This window comes from Dermochelys coriacea, chromosome 1 (assembly GCF_009764565.3).
Source record: "Dermochelys coriacea isolate rDerCor1 chromosome 1, rDerCor1.pri.v4, whole genome shotgun sequence".
Taxonomy (NCBI): Eukaryota; Metazoa; Chordata; order Testudines; family Dermochelyidae; genus Dermochelys; species Dermochelys coriacea.
In genome coordinates, this window is record NC_050068.2 from 206,428,774 (window position 1) to 206,446,133 (window position 17,360).

The 17,360-nt window shown below is 43.3% G+C and overlaps 1 protein-coding gene across 4 annotated transcripts in view; it reads right to left on the reverse strand.

The window, feature by feature from the left end:
• Nucleotides 1-17,360, reverse strand: part of HGD (homogentisate 1,2-dioxygenase) — a 58,469-nt gene that overhangs the window by 38,276 nt on the left and 2,833 nt on the right. For 3 of the 4 annotated variants that reach the window (XM_038374881.2, XM_038374872.2, XM_043512730.1), the window contains one exon: nucleotides 6,488-6,763. In XM_038374881.2, the coding sequence (XP_038230809.1) occupies nucleotides 6,488-6,502 (15 nt within the window). In that variant the 5' untranslated portion in view covers nucleotides 6,503-6,763. Of the gene's footprint in view, nucleotides 1-6,487; nucleotides 6,764-12,041; nucleotides 12,091-17,360 lie in introns of those variants that run through there. The other variant, XM_043512729.1, reaches the window with a different exon arrangement.

The window sequence follows — 17,360 nt, forward strand, 5'->3', positions numbered from 1 at the left end:
ATTTGGGTAGTAGGGGGTCTGACATACAGTGCCCCCTGTTAAAGGACCTGTCAGTAATTTTGTGTGTGCACATGCACGCACACACCTGGAGCTCAAACTATGTCACTGATATGCACCAAACTGATATCGTCTGACTGGGTTTGAGCTCAGTTAATGTCCAACACCCACTGCCATGTTAGACGAGCAATATTTTAAAAGTTTTATCAGTTTTCTAAACTGATGTGCACACAGGGGATCCACACTAGAGAAAGTGATCTGCACATCCTCCTAGGGCTGTTCTGCCTGGATGGGCTCCAGAGCAGGGGGTGATGTTTTCAGTCCTCGTTTTTCCTTAGGCATACAGCTCCTGCCTGTTGCAAGGGCAGCAGGGAAGAGAGCTGGGCTCCTCACAGCCCTTCCTCCTACCCTGGTCCCCCAAACCTAACAGTGGGCTAACCCCAGTTTCAAACCATGATAAACTGCACTGTTGCAAGTCACCATTCACACCAGGGCAGAAAGTGTACTTTAGGGTTTGACTAGGGTAGCAGGTGAATGATTGACAGGCACATGGGATGGGTTTAAACAGCAAGCTGCAAGTTTATTAATTATACCTTGGGGAGGGGGAGCTACTTTGCCCATCCCAGCTCTCCAGGTACCAGGCCTTTTATTGGCTCAGGTGTGGATTACAGAGCTTTGGTCACAAACCAAGCGATTCAGTTCAGCTGTGCAATCTCTTTCCCCTACTCGACATAAGGGGGGGTGGTGGGGAAGCTCAGTCTGCAAAGACTTCAGCCTTCTTTCCCCCCTGTGAGCACAAGGTTCATCTGCACAATCCTGGATCCCATTTACCTCTGGGAGCTGGCCCTTTTAGTTTTTACTGGCACTGGACACCAGCTACTAGGAATATCAGCAATTAGCAGTAGCCCCCACCTTGCTACACATTTGTTTGGACTTCTCTCACTCCCTGTTGTCGAGTCACACTACCTCCCCTGCTAAAGGTGGTAAGGGAATATTTGCACCAGTACAGATACATCAGTGTAATTTACAACAGTGGCTGAACACCCTCTGTAGACAAGGCCTCAGGTTTCTTGATATTGGGTCAGGCAGCTGATGTTTGGGGTTGGAAGGATTAAAAATGTCTCAAACAATCCTCTCACCCGCATCTTGTGACACTTAAAGCATCTGGCTTGCAAAGAGTGTGTGTGTGTGTGTGTGTGTTCTCCGGAGATTTATTTGTGACATTTCTAGGGGTCCCAAGTGGAAAACCATTCAAGACAGTAAACACTATGTCCTAACACTGCATAGTTAGCAAATGATAATGCAAACTACAGAAAAATTCACAGGGGGTGGATGTGGAAATACTCAACATTTAAGAATAGGGGTTAGATGGGCTTATTAGTGTATTCAACTAGCTGTTACAATAATCTCAAACTGCATTGAAACTGGCAGAGACAGCAATTCTTGTGATATGATCACAGAACTCACGATATTCAATGATTTTTAAAAGCTGCTCATGATCTTGGGATGATCAAGATAAACCTCAGGAAATGTTGCCATTAATCAAAATTGCCACTTTCCACTATTGTCAGGAGGCAGGAAGGGATCCTGAGGGAAATAAATGAATATGACGGGGACAGGGGACATCTCTGTGGAATGGTAGAGGGAGCACCCTGCCACAGCTACTGCAGCTCAGGGGCAGGAATATGGCATAGGGAAGGGGCCATGAAGCTCCCAATGGCATTATGTGCAGGGAGCCACAGATCACCTTAATCCAAACCTGCTGGCTCTAAAGGTGCAAACAGTTGGGAACCAGTGGTTTATAGGAGGAAAGTTCCCTGTTGTTCCTCCTGCAAATGAATAAGTCACTGGGACTCTGGTCTCCATGTGTTTCCGCAAGCAGTGCTGCAAGATGCAAATTGATATGCAAAACTGCAGGTCACCAGAGGCAGTCCTGGCAAATGTATTGTAATGGAGCTCCCCCACAAACAGAACTGCAGCAAGATCTGATGGGACTGCAGCAGTTCCAGAATTAAACCAGCCTGACTCACTGCATTCACCTTTATCAAAGATGCAAACATGGTGAGTTTCAGAGTAGCAGCCGTGTTAGTCTGTATCCACAAAAAGAAAAGGAGGACTTGTGGCACCTTAGAGACTAACAAATTTATTAGAGCATAAGCTTTTGTGGGCTACAGCTCACTTCATGGTGGCATAAGCATATGTGTGATGGGGAGGGGGAATGCACCTTATTTTTCCAGGGCCAGGCCTGATGCACCATATCAGCTCCACAGTGAGGGGAGGGTTAATGCAAAAAGCCTGCTGCATATGGAAGAGACATCATGTGATCATGCGTAGAATATTATATGAGCCTGTGAAATGTTCTGAACTAAAACTGATGAGGGGTGGGATAGTTTGTGGTTCTCAGAGACATGATTAGATCGCGGGTCCGCTAATCTAGCTAGAGAAATCCTCAGATACATGATGTCCACAGTGCAGCAACATATGGGGAAAAGAGATGAGATCATTGTTCAGCTCTCTGCTGTGTGAAATTTTTTTTTGACTCCATCAGCTCCCTCAAATCTAAAAAGCTTTAAACCCCCTCAGGTAACCCAATCTATCAGCTGGACAGAATCCCAGCTGCACCCAAATTAGGATACCCTAAAAAAATCTATTCATTCCTGTTTGCTGTGAAATGAAATATCAAAAGCACCTCATGACTGAATCTGCTGCGAGTCCACAATCTGCTGCACTGCATCTAACACAGCCGAGAGCATGGGACTGACTTGAGAGCACTGGGATGCAGGCAGATTTTGGACAGACTGAGCTACTGTCTGTTCCCCTCATACTTTACACAGTCAGTGGGTAGCTGCAGAGGCATTAGTCATCCCCTATCAATACACAGAGCCCAGAGATTCAGCGGTGGGGGTTGCAGGTTTTATGGGATTCAGTCGAGTCAGGGAGGAGTTGATATTTAGAGACCTGTCATACAAGCACTGTCAGAGCCCTGCTCAAGCTTCCCCATCTCAGCTGCAGTGTACTGGCAGGAGTGAAGGAAGCTGCTGCTGTGGCATTGTTTGTCAAATGAGTTTTCCAGATGCTACAGAAAAAAAGAATAAATCACAGGTAACTGCACTAAGGGCCTCCAAAAGACAACTGCTTTTTCTTGGCGTGGCAGTAGCTGTGGGCAGGGAGACATTGTCCTGCTATTTATTTAGTACTGACTTGCTTTCAAGGACTTGTATTTTATTTAGTTGTACTTTGCCTTTTGCTATAGCAAATTCCAAAAGACTTGTTCCCTTAGAGATCAATCTATAACTCTGCAGCATTTTCCTCTGGCTACACCAAGCTGAATGTATAACCCCAGAGTCCTTTACACTACGACAGTTATTTGAATGTTACTTTAGAGCACATTTCTCAAACTGGCAAAAATAATAAAACCATGTTGAAGAGGGTTGGGTGCAGATGGCTCTGGCGAGATGAGCTCTATCACTGGTTTGAATCCAATCCATACCGATAGTGACAACAATAATTGCCACTGTGGGACGGTAGTTTGGAGGATCTAAGTCCAAGTCCTAGTGAATAGGTGGCCCCGTTACAAAGCACTATCACAATTGGCACCAACTGGACTGCATATTGATAGTCTCACCAGAACGGCCAAGGACTGAAAAGGCCATTGAAACCAAACTCCCCTCTCACCACCAAAGGTATATCCACATCACAAATGAAGGTATAACTGTACTGTTGGTAGGCACACCCACGCTATCTTTAATCTAGCTAGCACAGGTAACAACAGTAGTGAAGATGTGGGGACATAGGCTAGCCACCCCAGTACAAACCCACCAGGAACCCTGGGTACTTACTTGGGTTGCTAGCTTGTTCCAGTGTCCATACCACGTCTTTACTATTGTTACATGTGTTAGTTAGATTAAAGCTCCTGTGAGTGAGCATACCCTTACTACAGTCACACATTCATTACTGTGGACACACCCTAAAAATCATAGTCAGAGTACCATGTGGGAAACTTGCCCTGCTACTGCCCATGCTGTATCAGCTCTGTGGATAAAGAGAGGGCTTCACTCTCCAGGGCTGTTACTCCAGCACCTTTCACCAACTCTGAATTCACAAAAGTTTAGACAAATAACACGGCAATGAAATGTAGTGGATTCCCTGGCTTGAACTTTTCTGATCCAGTCTGAACAGTCTGATCCAGGAGAGTGGAGCCCCCAGCTTCAGTGGGACTCCATATAGGGGTAAAGATCTGCCTCCATAGATCCAGTTACAGGACTCAGAGTAGCAGCCGTGTTAGTCTGTATTCGCAAAAAAGAAAAGGAGTACTTGTGGCACCTTAGAGACTAACAAATTTATTTGAGCATAAGCTTTCGTGAGCTACAGCTCACTTCATCGGATGATAAAGTGCCACAAGTACTCCTTTTCTTAGTTACAGGACTGGGACCCATATTAGTAATTTCTTCAGAAAAGCTGGTAAGGTTAAAAAAACCCCAACCCTGAAATCTGTTTGAAATGTCCCCTTCACCAAGTTCTTATATGTGAGATCAAACAAGATAATTATTACAAGCTACCTCCCTTGGGAATCACTCCTGGTCTGTTTTCATTATTCTTACCACTATTTCTAACCATCCCAGTGGGTTGTGTGGGTGGGTTGGTGAAGGGAGAGCTCAGGGGACCTGGGGAGAAGGTTTTTCTGTGAAAAGAAAAGTTTGCAAAGTTTCTAGTGTATGTGTGTTTCTCTCATAATCCTGCCGCAGTCTATGTAAATGTGATCTTAAAAATACGTTTGATTACACTTTTGTCTTTGTTTTGACATTTTTTAAGTAAAATGGGGGAGATAAAAGCCCAGTGCAACATAAAAAATTAAACATCCATGGATTTGAATGACTGGGATGCAAAGTGGAGTTCTCTATAAACCATAACCTTTTGCTGGAGAGATTAGACAGCAGGCCTGGAAAAATGCTTTTGAAGTCTGAATAGATAGACTGGAATATAATTAGTGCCCCTCTTCAAGCGTTTTGAATAATACATTTTTCAACTACTGCTGTGTGATACTGAAAAATAATGTATTAATTCAGACACAAAAACATTACATTGTGCATCAGTTAAGATTAGTCTACACATAACACCTAATATAAAACCACAAAAGCAAGGAAATGAACAGGTAAGGCATATAACAGGACATAACCACTACTCCTTCACCCAGAGATAAACATTTCACTAGAGCACAGCTTTCTTATGCCACAGTCAATGCACTATAACCTTAACTCTGCCACTATTTGATGCGGGACTTCCAGCTGTCCCGTTACTCCAGATTTCCGCCGCTCATGTGGGCAGAGTTAAGGTTGTGGTGGTTCATTCTGTAATGAAAAATGGCCATGCTATTAGTGAAGTACATATCTCTGGGTGGAAGAGTAGATGGTATGTGCTGTTAGATGATTTAACTTTTGTGTATGTGTAGATCACCCTTAACAGACACATACTGTTATATTTGAAGTATGGATTTCCAAGTTTTTGAAAGATTAATTTTCCTCCTGAAAGGATGAGGATCTTTGACACAGCAACATCTTCAGTGAAGAACAGGATCTTCATGAAAGGGGGTAGCTGGCTCAGGAACTTCATTCTTAAACTGTCTAGGCACTTAAATGGAAATCCTGTTCTTCAGGATAAAAGCTGCCATTGTCTCAGAGATCTGTATCTCCAAACAGCTTGGTTATCTTTCCCAAAGCTTGCAGTCACTAATATTTTACAGTCCCCCTGTGAGATAAGTCAGTATCATTCTCCCCATTTTACATAGAGAGACACTGAGAAGTGAAGTGACTTGCCTAAGATAACTAGAAAGTCAGTAGTAAAGCCAGGTTTAAAATCTAGGAGTCCTAACAGTCCCTTGCTCTAACTACTTTTCTATGATTTAAAGCTTTGGTGTTAGTTTAAGAGGGTTGCAACAGCAGGGCAGATGTTGCAAGATAAATGTCATTGGATGGTTGGGGAACACCCCCAGGCAGCTAGATCAGCAGGAAGAGGTATGCTGGGGGAGGGGGATGACAAAAGTTCAGATGGAAAGACTCCTGAACTGAGACAATCTGCTTATGGGAGATTTACAACATCCCAAACTAAACACAACAAAATCCTTCCTACAAGAAAGGGAGACTTTATAACCTACCTTGAAATGAATTTTTAAAAATGAGAAACTTTAAATTTAAATAAGACTTGGTATCTCTGTCAAGAGAACCACCCCTAACTCACACGTGGACTTCAGGTTTAGACAATAGACAACTTTCCCGCTACATCATCCTAATTATCCAAACCTCCCCAGTTACTGCGCTCCACCCCACACATTAAGCACCTCATTGCAGACATGTTCTAGCAGTTCCCTTTCCCCACTCTTTAAAGAGCTATGGAACTGCTAACAAGAAAGTGGAGATGCAGGGGGAGAAAGAGATGGCATGTTTCTCTCTCTCTCTCACACACACAGGCTCTTGGGTGTCACAGTATCACTTACCTTCAACTGTGCCATTTTCCTCACTTTGCTTTCTCACTTTGGCAAATACAAAAACAAATGAGATGTTTGGCCAAAATGGTCTGTTGTGGTCTCCTAAAAACAAACTCTTCTTGCTGATTTTCTTGTTAGAGCAGCTGCAGGGACAAAGTCAGGCAGATTGCAAATCGTCTGCCTGCAAGTTCGAAAGTCCAAAAGAGTTTCCCAGCTGTTTACTCAACTCAGTCTGGGTTTAATCAAACACAGGCATTTCTTCTTTGAACCAATCCAGGGACTGATCTGAGGAAGATAAAATGAGTAGAGGGGAAAGGAGTCTGTTCCACTAGTTTTCCTTTTTCTTATTAGCTGTTAGAGAGAGTAGTTATTCAAGTACAAGAGAGAAAAGGGTACACTTTAAGATCAAAAAGGTATTTCAGGAACAAGAAAAAGGCCTTTCTGAAATTGATTTATAAGAATATTTTATTAATAATACCTCTAGTAATTTCAATCCACAGATCTCACAATGTGTGGGATTTAAAAGGCATCACTTCCCCAGCTCTGGTGTGAAAGGTGGTAGTTGTTTATCAGTGCACAGTAATGCTTCACAGCAGGTTAGGGAGAGAAGTGAAGGATTCTGTACCCTACTCATTAGTGCTGGTCAGAACTTTCTGAATTTTGACAATTTTTAAAAAAATAATTGGTAAACTTTTTAACAGAATGATCATGAAAAATGTTCCCTGCTTTTCAGCCAGTCATGGAAGCTGACTGAAATTATGTGAATGTTTGATTTTCTTTAAAGAGAGAGCATTTAAAAAAATTTCAACATTTTCTCCTTTTATTTTTTGATCAGCTCTAGCCTGAGTACTGGGGGACAAATTTTGGGAGGACAGAATGTATTTGCACTAGTTGGAATTTGGGCAAAGACCCTGGATTACCTGCACTCTCATGGAAAGTGCGATGGAATCCTTTATTCCCACTAGTGGTCAGGCCCTTGAGTGAAATCCTGGACACATTGAAGTCAATGGAAGTTTTGCCACTGACTTAAACAGGAGTAAGATTTCACCCCTTACCTTAAATCTTATTTAAATCTTATTTGAAAGTTGGCATTTTCTCAAATACACCATGCGAGGAAGATAATCTAGAACCACCATTCTAGACCGTAAATTCTTGAAAGCAGGGACTATCTAAACTTTTGTGAACTGTACAGCACCAAGAATGTTGTCAGCACTAAAGAATAATAATAGTTCATTGTTTCCATACTGATCCAGAAAGAAGAACACAAGGTGTAGATGATAGAATTATCAAGAACAATACAGAAAAGGCAGAAGTGTTCAATAAATACTTCTGTTTTGTATTTGGGAAAAAACAGATGTAGTCATATAATAAAATAACACTTTCCATTCTATTAGCACCATAGGAGGATGCTAAACAGTAGGTATCAAAATTAGACATGTTTAAACCAGCAGGTCCAGATACCTTGCTTCCAAGAGTTTTAAAAGAACTGTCTGGGGTGTTTTCAGGACCATAAATGTTGATTTTCAAAAAGTTTTGGAACACTCAGGAAGTTCCAGAAGACTGGAAGAAAGCTACTGTTGTGCCAATATTTAAAACAAATAAATGGAACGATCTAGGCGATTGAAGGCGATCAGTCCCAGGCAAAAAAATGGAATGGCTGATACAGTTGATCTGATTAATAAAAAATTAAAGGAGGGTAATATAATTAATGCAAATCAGCATGGGTTTATGGAAAACAGATCCTGGCAAACTAACTTGATATCTTTTTTTGATGAGACTACAAGTTTAGTTGATAAGGGTAATTATGTTGATGTAATTACTTCTGTAAGGCATTTGATTTGGGATTGCATGATATTTTGATTAAAAAACTAGAATGATATAAAATTAACATGATACACATTAAATGGATTAAAAGTTTGCTAACTGATAGGTCTCAAAAAGTAATTGTAAACAGGCACTCATCATCAAGCAGGTGAGTTTCTAGTGGGGTACCAGAGGGATAGGCTCTTGGCGCTATGCAGGGGTGAAAGTGGGCTGGTATAGGCTGGTATGGAGTACCGGTAAGAAGTGGTCGCCAGTACCGGCCCGTACGCAGCCAACGTTAAAGCGCTGCCATGCCAGTGCTTTAACATCGCTGCCCCTTTTTCCCCCCTCCATCAGCGGCCCTGCTGGTAGGGACCCTTCCACCTGAGGTCCTGGCCCTTCTGCCCTAAGCCGCGCCCCTTCTCCATACCAGTAAGTCTTCTGTGTTAATTTCACCCCTGGCTCTATGCCATTTAACATTTTGATCAGTGACCTGGAAGAAAACATAAAATCATCACTGATAAAGTTTGCAGATGACATCAAAGTTGAGGCAGTGATAAATAATGAAGAGGACAGGTCACTGATACAGAGCAATCTGGATCGCTTGGTATATAGGGAGCAAACAAGCAATATGCATTTAAATTCGGGTAAATTTATCCATCTAGGAACAAAGAATGTAGGCCATGCTTACAGGATGGGAGACTCAATCCTGGGAAGCAGTTACTCTGAAAAAGATTGAGGGTTGTAGTCAATGTTCCCTCTAATTTTTTCCATCCATGTGCAGAATTAATTTTGTTATGTACACCAATATCGACGTAATGTGCAGATGTGCATCACCAGTAGAAACAAAAAACCTAGATTTAATATATATTTTTTAAAGGTTACCATAGGGATAATTACTCCAGCCAGGACAGGTTAGGCATTTTAGAACTCATTACTCGAACAATTAAATGAAGCATAAGAGAGAAATAAAATTATGAAATGCACTGGGAGGTGAGTGTGAAAGACAGTGTGTGTGTGTGTGTTTGTGAGAGAGAGAGAGAGAAAGACTGTGTGCATGCGTGCATGTCTGTGTGAGACAGAGACAGTGTGTGTGTATTTGTGTGAGAGAGAGATAGTGTGTGTATATGAGAGCGAGACAGTGTGTGTGTATGAGTGTGAGACAAAGACAGAGTGTGTGTGTGCTGGCTGCTGGGGAAGTGTTTGAGAGACCATGCGCTGTCTCTTTAAGCAGAGAGGCATTCTGAAGGCTCATTCAGACTGCAGCAGTCGCAAGCATTTCTATCCTATTCCTGAGCCCTGTCCCCCCTCTCCAGCTCTGCGGAGATGGGGTACATTGGTGGGGGGAGAAAGGGGACACCCTGACATCAGCACCCCCTTCCGCCCTGCACAGCAAGCAGGAGGGCCCCGACCTGGGAACAGCTGGCTAGGGGCTCCAAGGCAGAGGGCAGGAGCAGTGTGGCTGCAGAACAGGATGGGGAGGGGCACTGGAACACAAGTCTCCAGATGTGCGTGGCACTTGATTGACTCTTGGGAGGCCAGCTTAGAGGGAACACTGGTTGTGATGGGCAATTAGCTGAACATTAGCTTTCTGTCTGATGCTGTGGCTGAAAGGCTAATGTGATCCTTGGAAGCATAAACAGAAAATCTTCTTGAGTAGGAGGTTATTTTATCTCTGTATTTGGTACTGGTGTGATCACTGATGGAAAACTGTGTCCAGTTTTGATGTTCCAATTCAAGAATTATGCTGATAAACTAGAGAGGGTTCAGAGAAGAGCCATGAGAATGATTAAAGGATTGGAAAACATCCTTTATAGTGACAGACTCCAGGAGCTCAATATATTTAACTTAATAAAGAGAGGGTTAAGGGATGACTTGATTACAGTCTACAAGTACCTACATGGGGAACAACAATTTGATAATGGGCTCTTCAATCTAGCGGAGAAAGGTATAACATGATCCAATAGCTGGAAATTGGAGCTAGACAAATTCAGACACGAAATAATATTTAACAGTTAAGGTAATTAAGCACTAGAACAATTTACCAAGGTTCAGGTGGATTCTCCATCACTGGCAATTTTTAAATCAAGATTGGATGTTTTTCTAAAAGATCTGCTCTGGGAATTTTTTCAGGGACATTCTACGGCCTGTTATACAGGAGTTCAGACTAGATGACCACGATGGTTCTTTCTAGATTTGGAATCTATGAATCTCTAAGTGAAATCCTGGTGAAAAGGAGAAAAAAAAAACAAAAGGAAAAGGACAGAGACATGCAAAAGACATCAAAGATAGAAAAGAGACATCTGAGGAGCAAAGAGCATTCTCTATTGGCAGCTACCGAATAGTTTGGACTGGAGTTTAGTATCTCACTGTCTGGGCCTGCAATGGGTAGGAGTTAGAGCTGATAAAATAATGGATTTTTTGGTTTGGGGGGCAAACGGAAAAATCCAGAAAAAAACTCTGGCTAAACTGAAACTAAAACTCATTTTTCCAATTTTTTTCCATCAATTGAAACTCAAAAAAATTCAATTTCAAATCTACCAAAATGCTTCGATTGACGTGAAACAATTTTTTAAAAATGCATTTTGATTCAGCCATTTCAAGTGGTTTTTTTTTTAAATTGGCCAAATTTGAAATCAAAATGCCATTTTGAATCAAAAATTCAAAATGAAACATTTCAACTCCATCTAAATGAAACATTTAGCAACAAAATGTTTTGACTCTAAACATCCCCCACCCTCCCCGCATCAAATCTATTAATTGAATTTGACTCAAATTTGGCAAATAGGTTCAGGACCTGAAAAATGCAACAATTAATCAAAAAAAATGTCACCTACATCTGCTGGAAGTGCCTCATTACACTCCAGAAATCTCACCTGGCTGACTGGCAATCAGCTTGACAAGCTGCATCCAACTATCTTTGGCTCGTTGCCTTCTGGAGCTTTTGGGATGGTTGGGGAAAAATAGAATCAATAGAAGCGTAGGATTGGAAGGGACCTTGAGAGGTCATCTTGTCTAGTCCCCTGCACTCAAGGCAGGGCTACATATCAACTAGATCAGGGGTCGGCAACCTTTCAGAAGTGGTGTGCCAAGTCTTCATTTATTCACTTTAATTTAAGGTTTCGCATGCCAGTAATACATTTTGACGTTTTTTAGAGGGTCTCTCTCTATAAGTCTATATATTATATAACTAAACTATTGTTGTATGTAAACAAGGTTTTCAAAACGTTTAAGAAGCTTCATTTAAAATTAAATTAAAATGCTGATCTTACACCGCCGGCCCGCTCAGCCCGCTGCCGGCCTGGGGTTCCGTTCACCTAGGCAGCAGTGGGCTGAGTGGGGCCTGTGGCCAGGACCCTGGCTGGCAAGGGGCTGGCAGCCAGAACCCCAGACCGGCAGCGGGCTGAGCGGGGCGGCGGCTGGGACCCCAGACCAGCAGTGGGCTGAGCGGCTCAGCCTGCTGCCGGTCTGGGGTTCCATCTGCCAGCTCCTGCCAGCCAGGGTCCCGGCTGCTGGCCCCGCTCAGCCCACTGCCGGTCTAGGGTCCCCGCCCTGTCCACATAGAGTAGGTACCTACTTTCTCCCTGGTTCTGGCCCATTCTCTTCCTCTCTCTGCACCGAGCTGAGGGTGGGAGTGCACTGAGAACAAGGCTGGGGGTAAAGGAGCAGGCTGGGGGTTGGGGTGCAGGGTCTAGCCAGGAGCTAGAATGAGGGAGGGGGCTCAGGATTGGGGCAGGAGGTTTGGATGTAGAGTGCTTACCTGGGCAGCTCCCATTTGGTGCGAGGGGTGCAGGTGGGAATGTAGGTGTGTGTGTGCAGGAGCTCCCATTTGGTGCTCAGGGTGGGGGTGGGGATGTGGATGTGCAAGAGTCAGGGCAGGGGGCTGGGGGTGTGTGAGGAGGGTGCAGGAGTCAGGGCAGAGGGCTGGGGGGGGGCTGGGTATGTGTGTGGGGTGCCGGAGTCAGGGCTGCGGTTGTGGGGGAAGTGCATCTGTGCATATGCAATGGATGAATTCAGTCCCTCTGGCTGCATATTAGCCTAAGGGAAAAAAATCTCATTAACCAGCCTGTATTATATCATGCACAGTTATTTGTGCCCAATTGTGTTTTGCTTTACAAGCCAGACCAAAGTTTAGTAGCACTGAAATCTAGGCACTTGTTCTTCCATTGATGCCTGGCTGACTTCAGTTGATAACTTCCGTAACTGCTATTATTATTATTATTATTACTATTAATATTATTATTTGTATCACTGTAGCACCTAAAAGCCTCTGTCATGGATTGGGACCCCCTTGTGCTAGGTGCTGTACAAAGAACGAAAGATGATCCTTTGCCCAAAGAACTGACAATCTGACAAGAGACAACAGCTGGATTCAGGCAGACGGGGGGTACAAAGAAACAATGAGACAATATTGGTCAGCATGGTAGGCAGTGGTCTCGGCACACCAGTGGCTCTGGTTTTTGGAGGCATCCTGGCAAAGAAGTTTTGAGGAGGAATTTGAAGTTGGATAATGAGATAGCTGTGTGGATGTTTGTGGGGAGCATCTCCCAACCGTGAGGGGCAGCCTGGGAGAAAGCACAAAGGGGCTTGTTTTAAAATTCAGTAAGTGGCTGATGGAGGCTGGTAGCATGGGTTGATCAGAGGTGGGAGTCCAAACATGGATAATGAATGAGAGATGATAGATAAGGTGAGGAAAGGACATGAAGGCCCAAAAGAGTGCCGACAAGCAGTTTAAGCAGTACATCTGCTGCATGTTTATGGGAAACTAGGCTTCATAACATGTGCATTAAAAATCACAGCTTGCCAGAACATGTTTGTCAAAACAATTTTTCACTGGAAAATGCCATTTTAACAAAACTGAAAATTTTCCTGAGATTGTAACAATTTCAATGAGATTTCCACAAAACATAAATTCTGAGTTTCAACCAGCTCTATTAAAAATCAATTGTTTTTTTCCCATGCAACATCATTTACAAGAAACAGTCAGTTCAAGCTGTCTGGGCTCCAGAGCAGATGGAGATAGGTGGCATTTACTTTATCTATAGTAATCAAATATATTTTAATTTATATATTGTACATAATTACTGTGTTAGTTTGTATCCCTCTTCCCAGAGCTTTCATGTGTTACTTGTCTTCTTACATTGTAAGCTCTTCGGGGTAGGGATCATATCTTTATACATGTTTGTTTGGTGTTTTGTACAATCAGATCCTCATCCTGATTGTGGTCTCTGGGCCTTATGGCAACATAATTATTTAATAATAACAAACAGCCCCACCTACTTAATCACCATCCACTACCACTGCATGTACTACTTAGATGTTCTTGAAGAGCTCCAGTGTAAATGCTGATGCAGCCCTGTCCTGCCTAACCTGCGAAGACTAATGGGAATCAGAGCACAGGACCATACAGATGCATGTTATCATGAGCTGAACGAAATCACAAGGCCTGGGAAATAGACTAGCACGAACAAGACTAGCTGGGAATATGTTAGCACTGCCATGTGGAATAACAGTGATGGATTTTGTCACTGGTAGGCAACAAGACCTGTTGGAAATCTGACATGACATCTTCCACCATATGTCACAGGCAGAGATGCCAGTAGGAGCCAGAGGGAATTTCATTATGTAGCACAGGATTTGAAATGTGTTTAGGAACTTTACTCTGATAATCTGCCAGATTTTGCACATCCAAAACATGCGTGAGAAGCAATCTGGGAATGAAAGGGTCATGTATATGATTATAGTGTTTATGCTGATGTATTTTGTTTACAAAAGGAGAGATCTTCTCTCCTGTCTCTTGTTGTCCAACTAAAATGTACTATCTACATTTGTTAATTTATGCAGACACATCCTGTTTCTGTTACCTCGTCCTCTCTTCCTCCAAACCATTTGTCTGCATATTCATATATTGCCAAATCCTGGATTGTGAGCTCTCTGGCAGCTGGTACTGCCTTGTGTGATTTCTTTGTACAGTGCTTATAAAATGGGACCCAGAGACCTGTTTGGGGTCCTTGCCACAATACAATAACAAAACAATAATATTAATGCAAATGTGTTGCTCATTCTTTTTGAATGTAGCCCCTTGTTTTGCAGCATATTTTTAAAAAAATCACATGTATTAAGATAGATTATTGTGAAAAATTGTCCCGTCACTGTGGGACTACCCTGCAGCCGGTGTCGTGGAGGTTAATTATTATCATTTATTGTTTGTGAAAGGTCCCCAGAGGTCAGCAATGGAGATCAAAATCTCTTTTTAGCCAGAGAACAGACAGGTAGCTGGAGGGCAAACTGCTCCCACACTGTAGCCTGCCAATATGCTTCTGCTTTGACCTGTCCCCAATTCTAGGAGGGAGAGGGGAAATCAGTCTCCATGGCCCACTCAGTCCTTAACCTCTCTAGTGTGACTGCTAGCAAGGCAGCTAATTTATAATGTGTGTGGGCTTTTGTGATGTGACCACTCCTCACCAATACAAGTAAACCACCACTCAGTTCACATGGGCCACTGGATAATGAGAATGGAATTTACACCGCTGATGGACACTAGATCTGAGGAATTATGAAAAACTCCACACCTTAGTCCCAGAACCATCAGCCCTCCTTCTATTACAAATCTTTAACCCAAAGTGACTGGCGCATTTCCACTTTGTAAACATATTAACTTTTAGGTCAAAATAGAAGTAGGAGAGCATGAGAAGTGTCCAAGCTTGCTTTCCCTTACACTGTCTTTTATAGCCTCTGAAACCAGAAGGGACCATTGTGATCATACAGTCTGACCTCCTATAGAACACAGGTCTTGCTTTAGTTTACAAAGAGCGTGTGTGTTTCATTTCCTACTCTCTTTCCTGAATTTGATCTCTGCATAGGTCCAGTGCAGGGCCTGAGTGGGAATTTGCTTGCTCAGTTTCAGTGGGTGGGGAACTATAGTCAGTGTATTGTTCAAACCAGAGGACATAGCAAGCATAACTCAATTAAATAATACTATCGCAGAAGGAAAAAGAGAACACAAGTAAAGTCTCCCTATCTTACCAGTATTTGAGGCTAATCTTGGCTATGCAGCTAAACCACAACAGAAGTTTGTGGAGTTCAATGCTTGGGATCAGGATGGGGAGATTTTAGGTATAAGAGATTACACTTAAAAAGTATTGTCATTGTGAGAAATGAGGCAGATGTCCATATCTTGGAAACTATCATTAAAAAACAGGCCCTCTCATTAAGAAATCTCAAACCAGTGACCAAGAACTGAATGGGCCATAAAGCTGTAATTCCTCTCTCACCCTAGAGAGGATTACTTTGGGCAGGGGTAACCTTAAGTGCATTGTTGAAAATGGGATTTGACGCCCATGTGTCCATCACTGCCTGCTCTTGTACTGTCACTGGCATAGCCAGTCCCTTATATAATTTCCTCCTCCCAAAGCATATCCCCTATATCTGTATTTTTTGTGCAGCAGGCACTTTTAGTTCCCAATAACTCCCAGAATCCTTTGCACTAGCTACATTGGTGCTTAAAAATGGTGCCAAGCACATGCGCTGACTTGTTTTTGCCAGTGAGTGCTCCACTCCGCCCGGAGACCCCACTCCCGCTCGGCCTCATCCCTCCAGGCCCTGCCCCTACTCCACCTCTTCCCGTCCTTGCTCCGCCTCTTCCCCTGAGGGCCCTCCCATGCCTGCTGCTTGTTCCTCTCTGCCCCCACTGCTGAGCACCTCCCGCTTGCTTCTTTCTGTCCTCTCCTGCCTTAAGGGTAAGTGATGGAAAGAGGGGGTGGAGAGGAGCGAGTGGCTGGGAGCCTTAGGAGAAGGGGAGGAGCAGGGGTGGGAAGAGCCGCACCATGGGCAGAGCCATGGGGCAAGAGGCCGAGCAGGGGTGGGACATCGGGGTGGAACAATGGGCAGGGCAACGGTCTGTGGGTGCTGAGCACCCCCTATTTTTTTCTGGGGGTGCTTGAGCCCCAGAGCACCCACAGAGTCACCACATTGCCAAGGTAGCTGATGCAAAGAATTCTGGGGTGCATTTTGACTAATAGACACTGCTTCTCAGAGGTCGAACTAGACCAGCTTGTGGCAGTTGGGTGTGCTGACACATTTTTGTGGCTTTTTTGTTAACACCTATTCACTTAAATGACTGACAAGCACTTGGTTATAAGGATGCCTAAGATTTAACACCCCTGCCTCTTCGGTTAAGCTCTGAGAAAACTCACAACCCACATTTCAGAGAGCGCCCACAAGTCTTTCAGCAAAAAAAGACAGGACTGGATACGCTGATATTTCTAAGGCAAAAATTGAGCAAAAACCCTCTCTCCTACCTTCCACAACACATACACTAACACCCCCACCACAAAAATCTTCTAGGCCCTATTTAAAGAAACAAAAAAGGGCACCCATTCAGTCTCCCTCCACTCCCACTTTCAAGTCAGCTTTACATTATAAAACTTTTGGCACAACTCCCCATTGATGATAATATTGGTAATAATGTTTCATTTTGCATGGCTACATTTTGGCTAGAAAAGGAGTACTTGTGGTACCTTAGAGACTAACAAATTTATTTGAGCATAAGCTTTCATGAGCTACAGCTCACTTCATCGGATGCATTCAGTGGAAAGTACAGTAGGGAGATTTATATACAGAGGTGAAACAATAGGTGTTATCATACACACTGTAAGGAGAGTGATCATTTAAGATGAGCTATTACCAGGGGGGCGTGGGGGGGGGTGGGAGAGGAAGAAAATCTTTTGTAGTGATAATCAAGGTGGGCCATTTCCAGCAGTTGACAAGAACGTCTGAGGAACAGTGGGGGGTGGGGGGAAATAACATGGGGAAATATTAGCTGGGAGCTGTAGCTCAAGAAAACTTATGCTCAAATAAATTTGTTAATCTCCAAGGTGCCACAAGTACTTCTTTTCTTTTTGAGAATACAGACTAACACGGCTGCTACTCTGAAACCTGTCATTTTGGCTATGTACAGACCTGAAATTAATAAGTAAAAGGGCTGTAGGACTCACAGCGGGTTGGATTTTTGGTGCTAGTAAAGGTTGGGGGTATTTTATGGCCCCCTTACTTTTGCCCTTGTGTTCACCATGTTCTT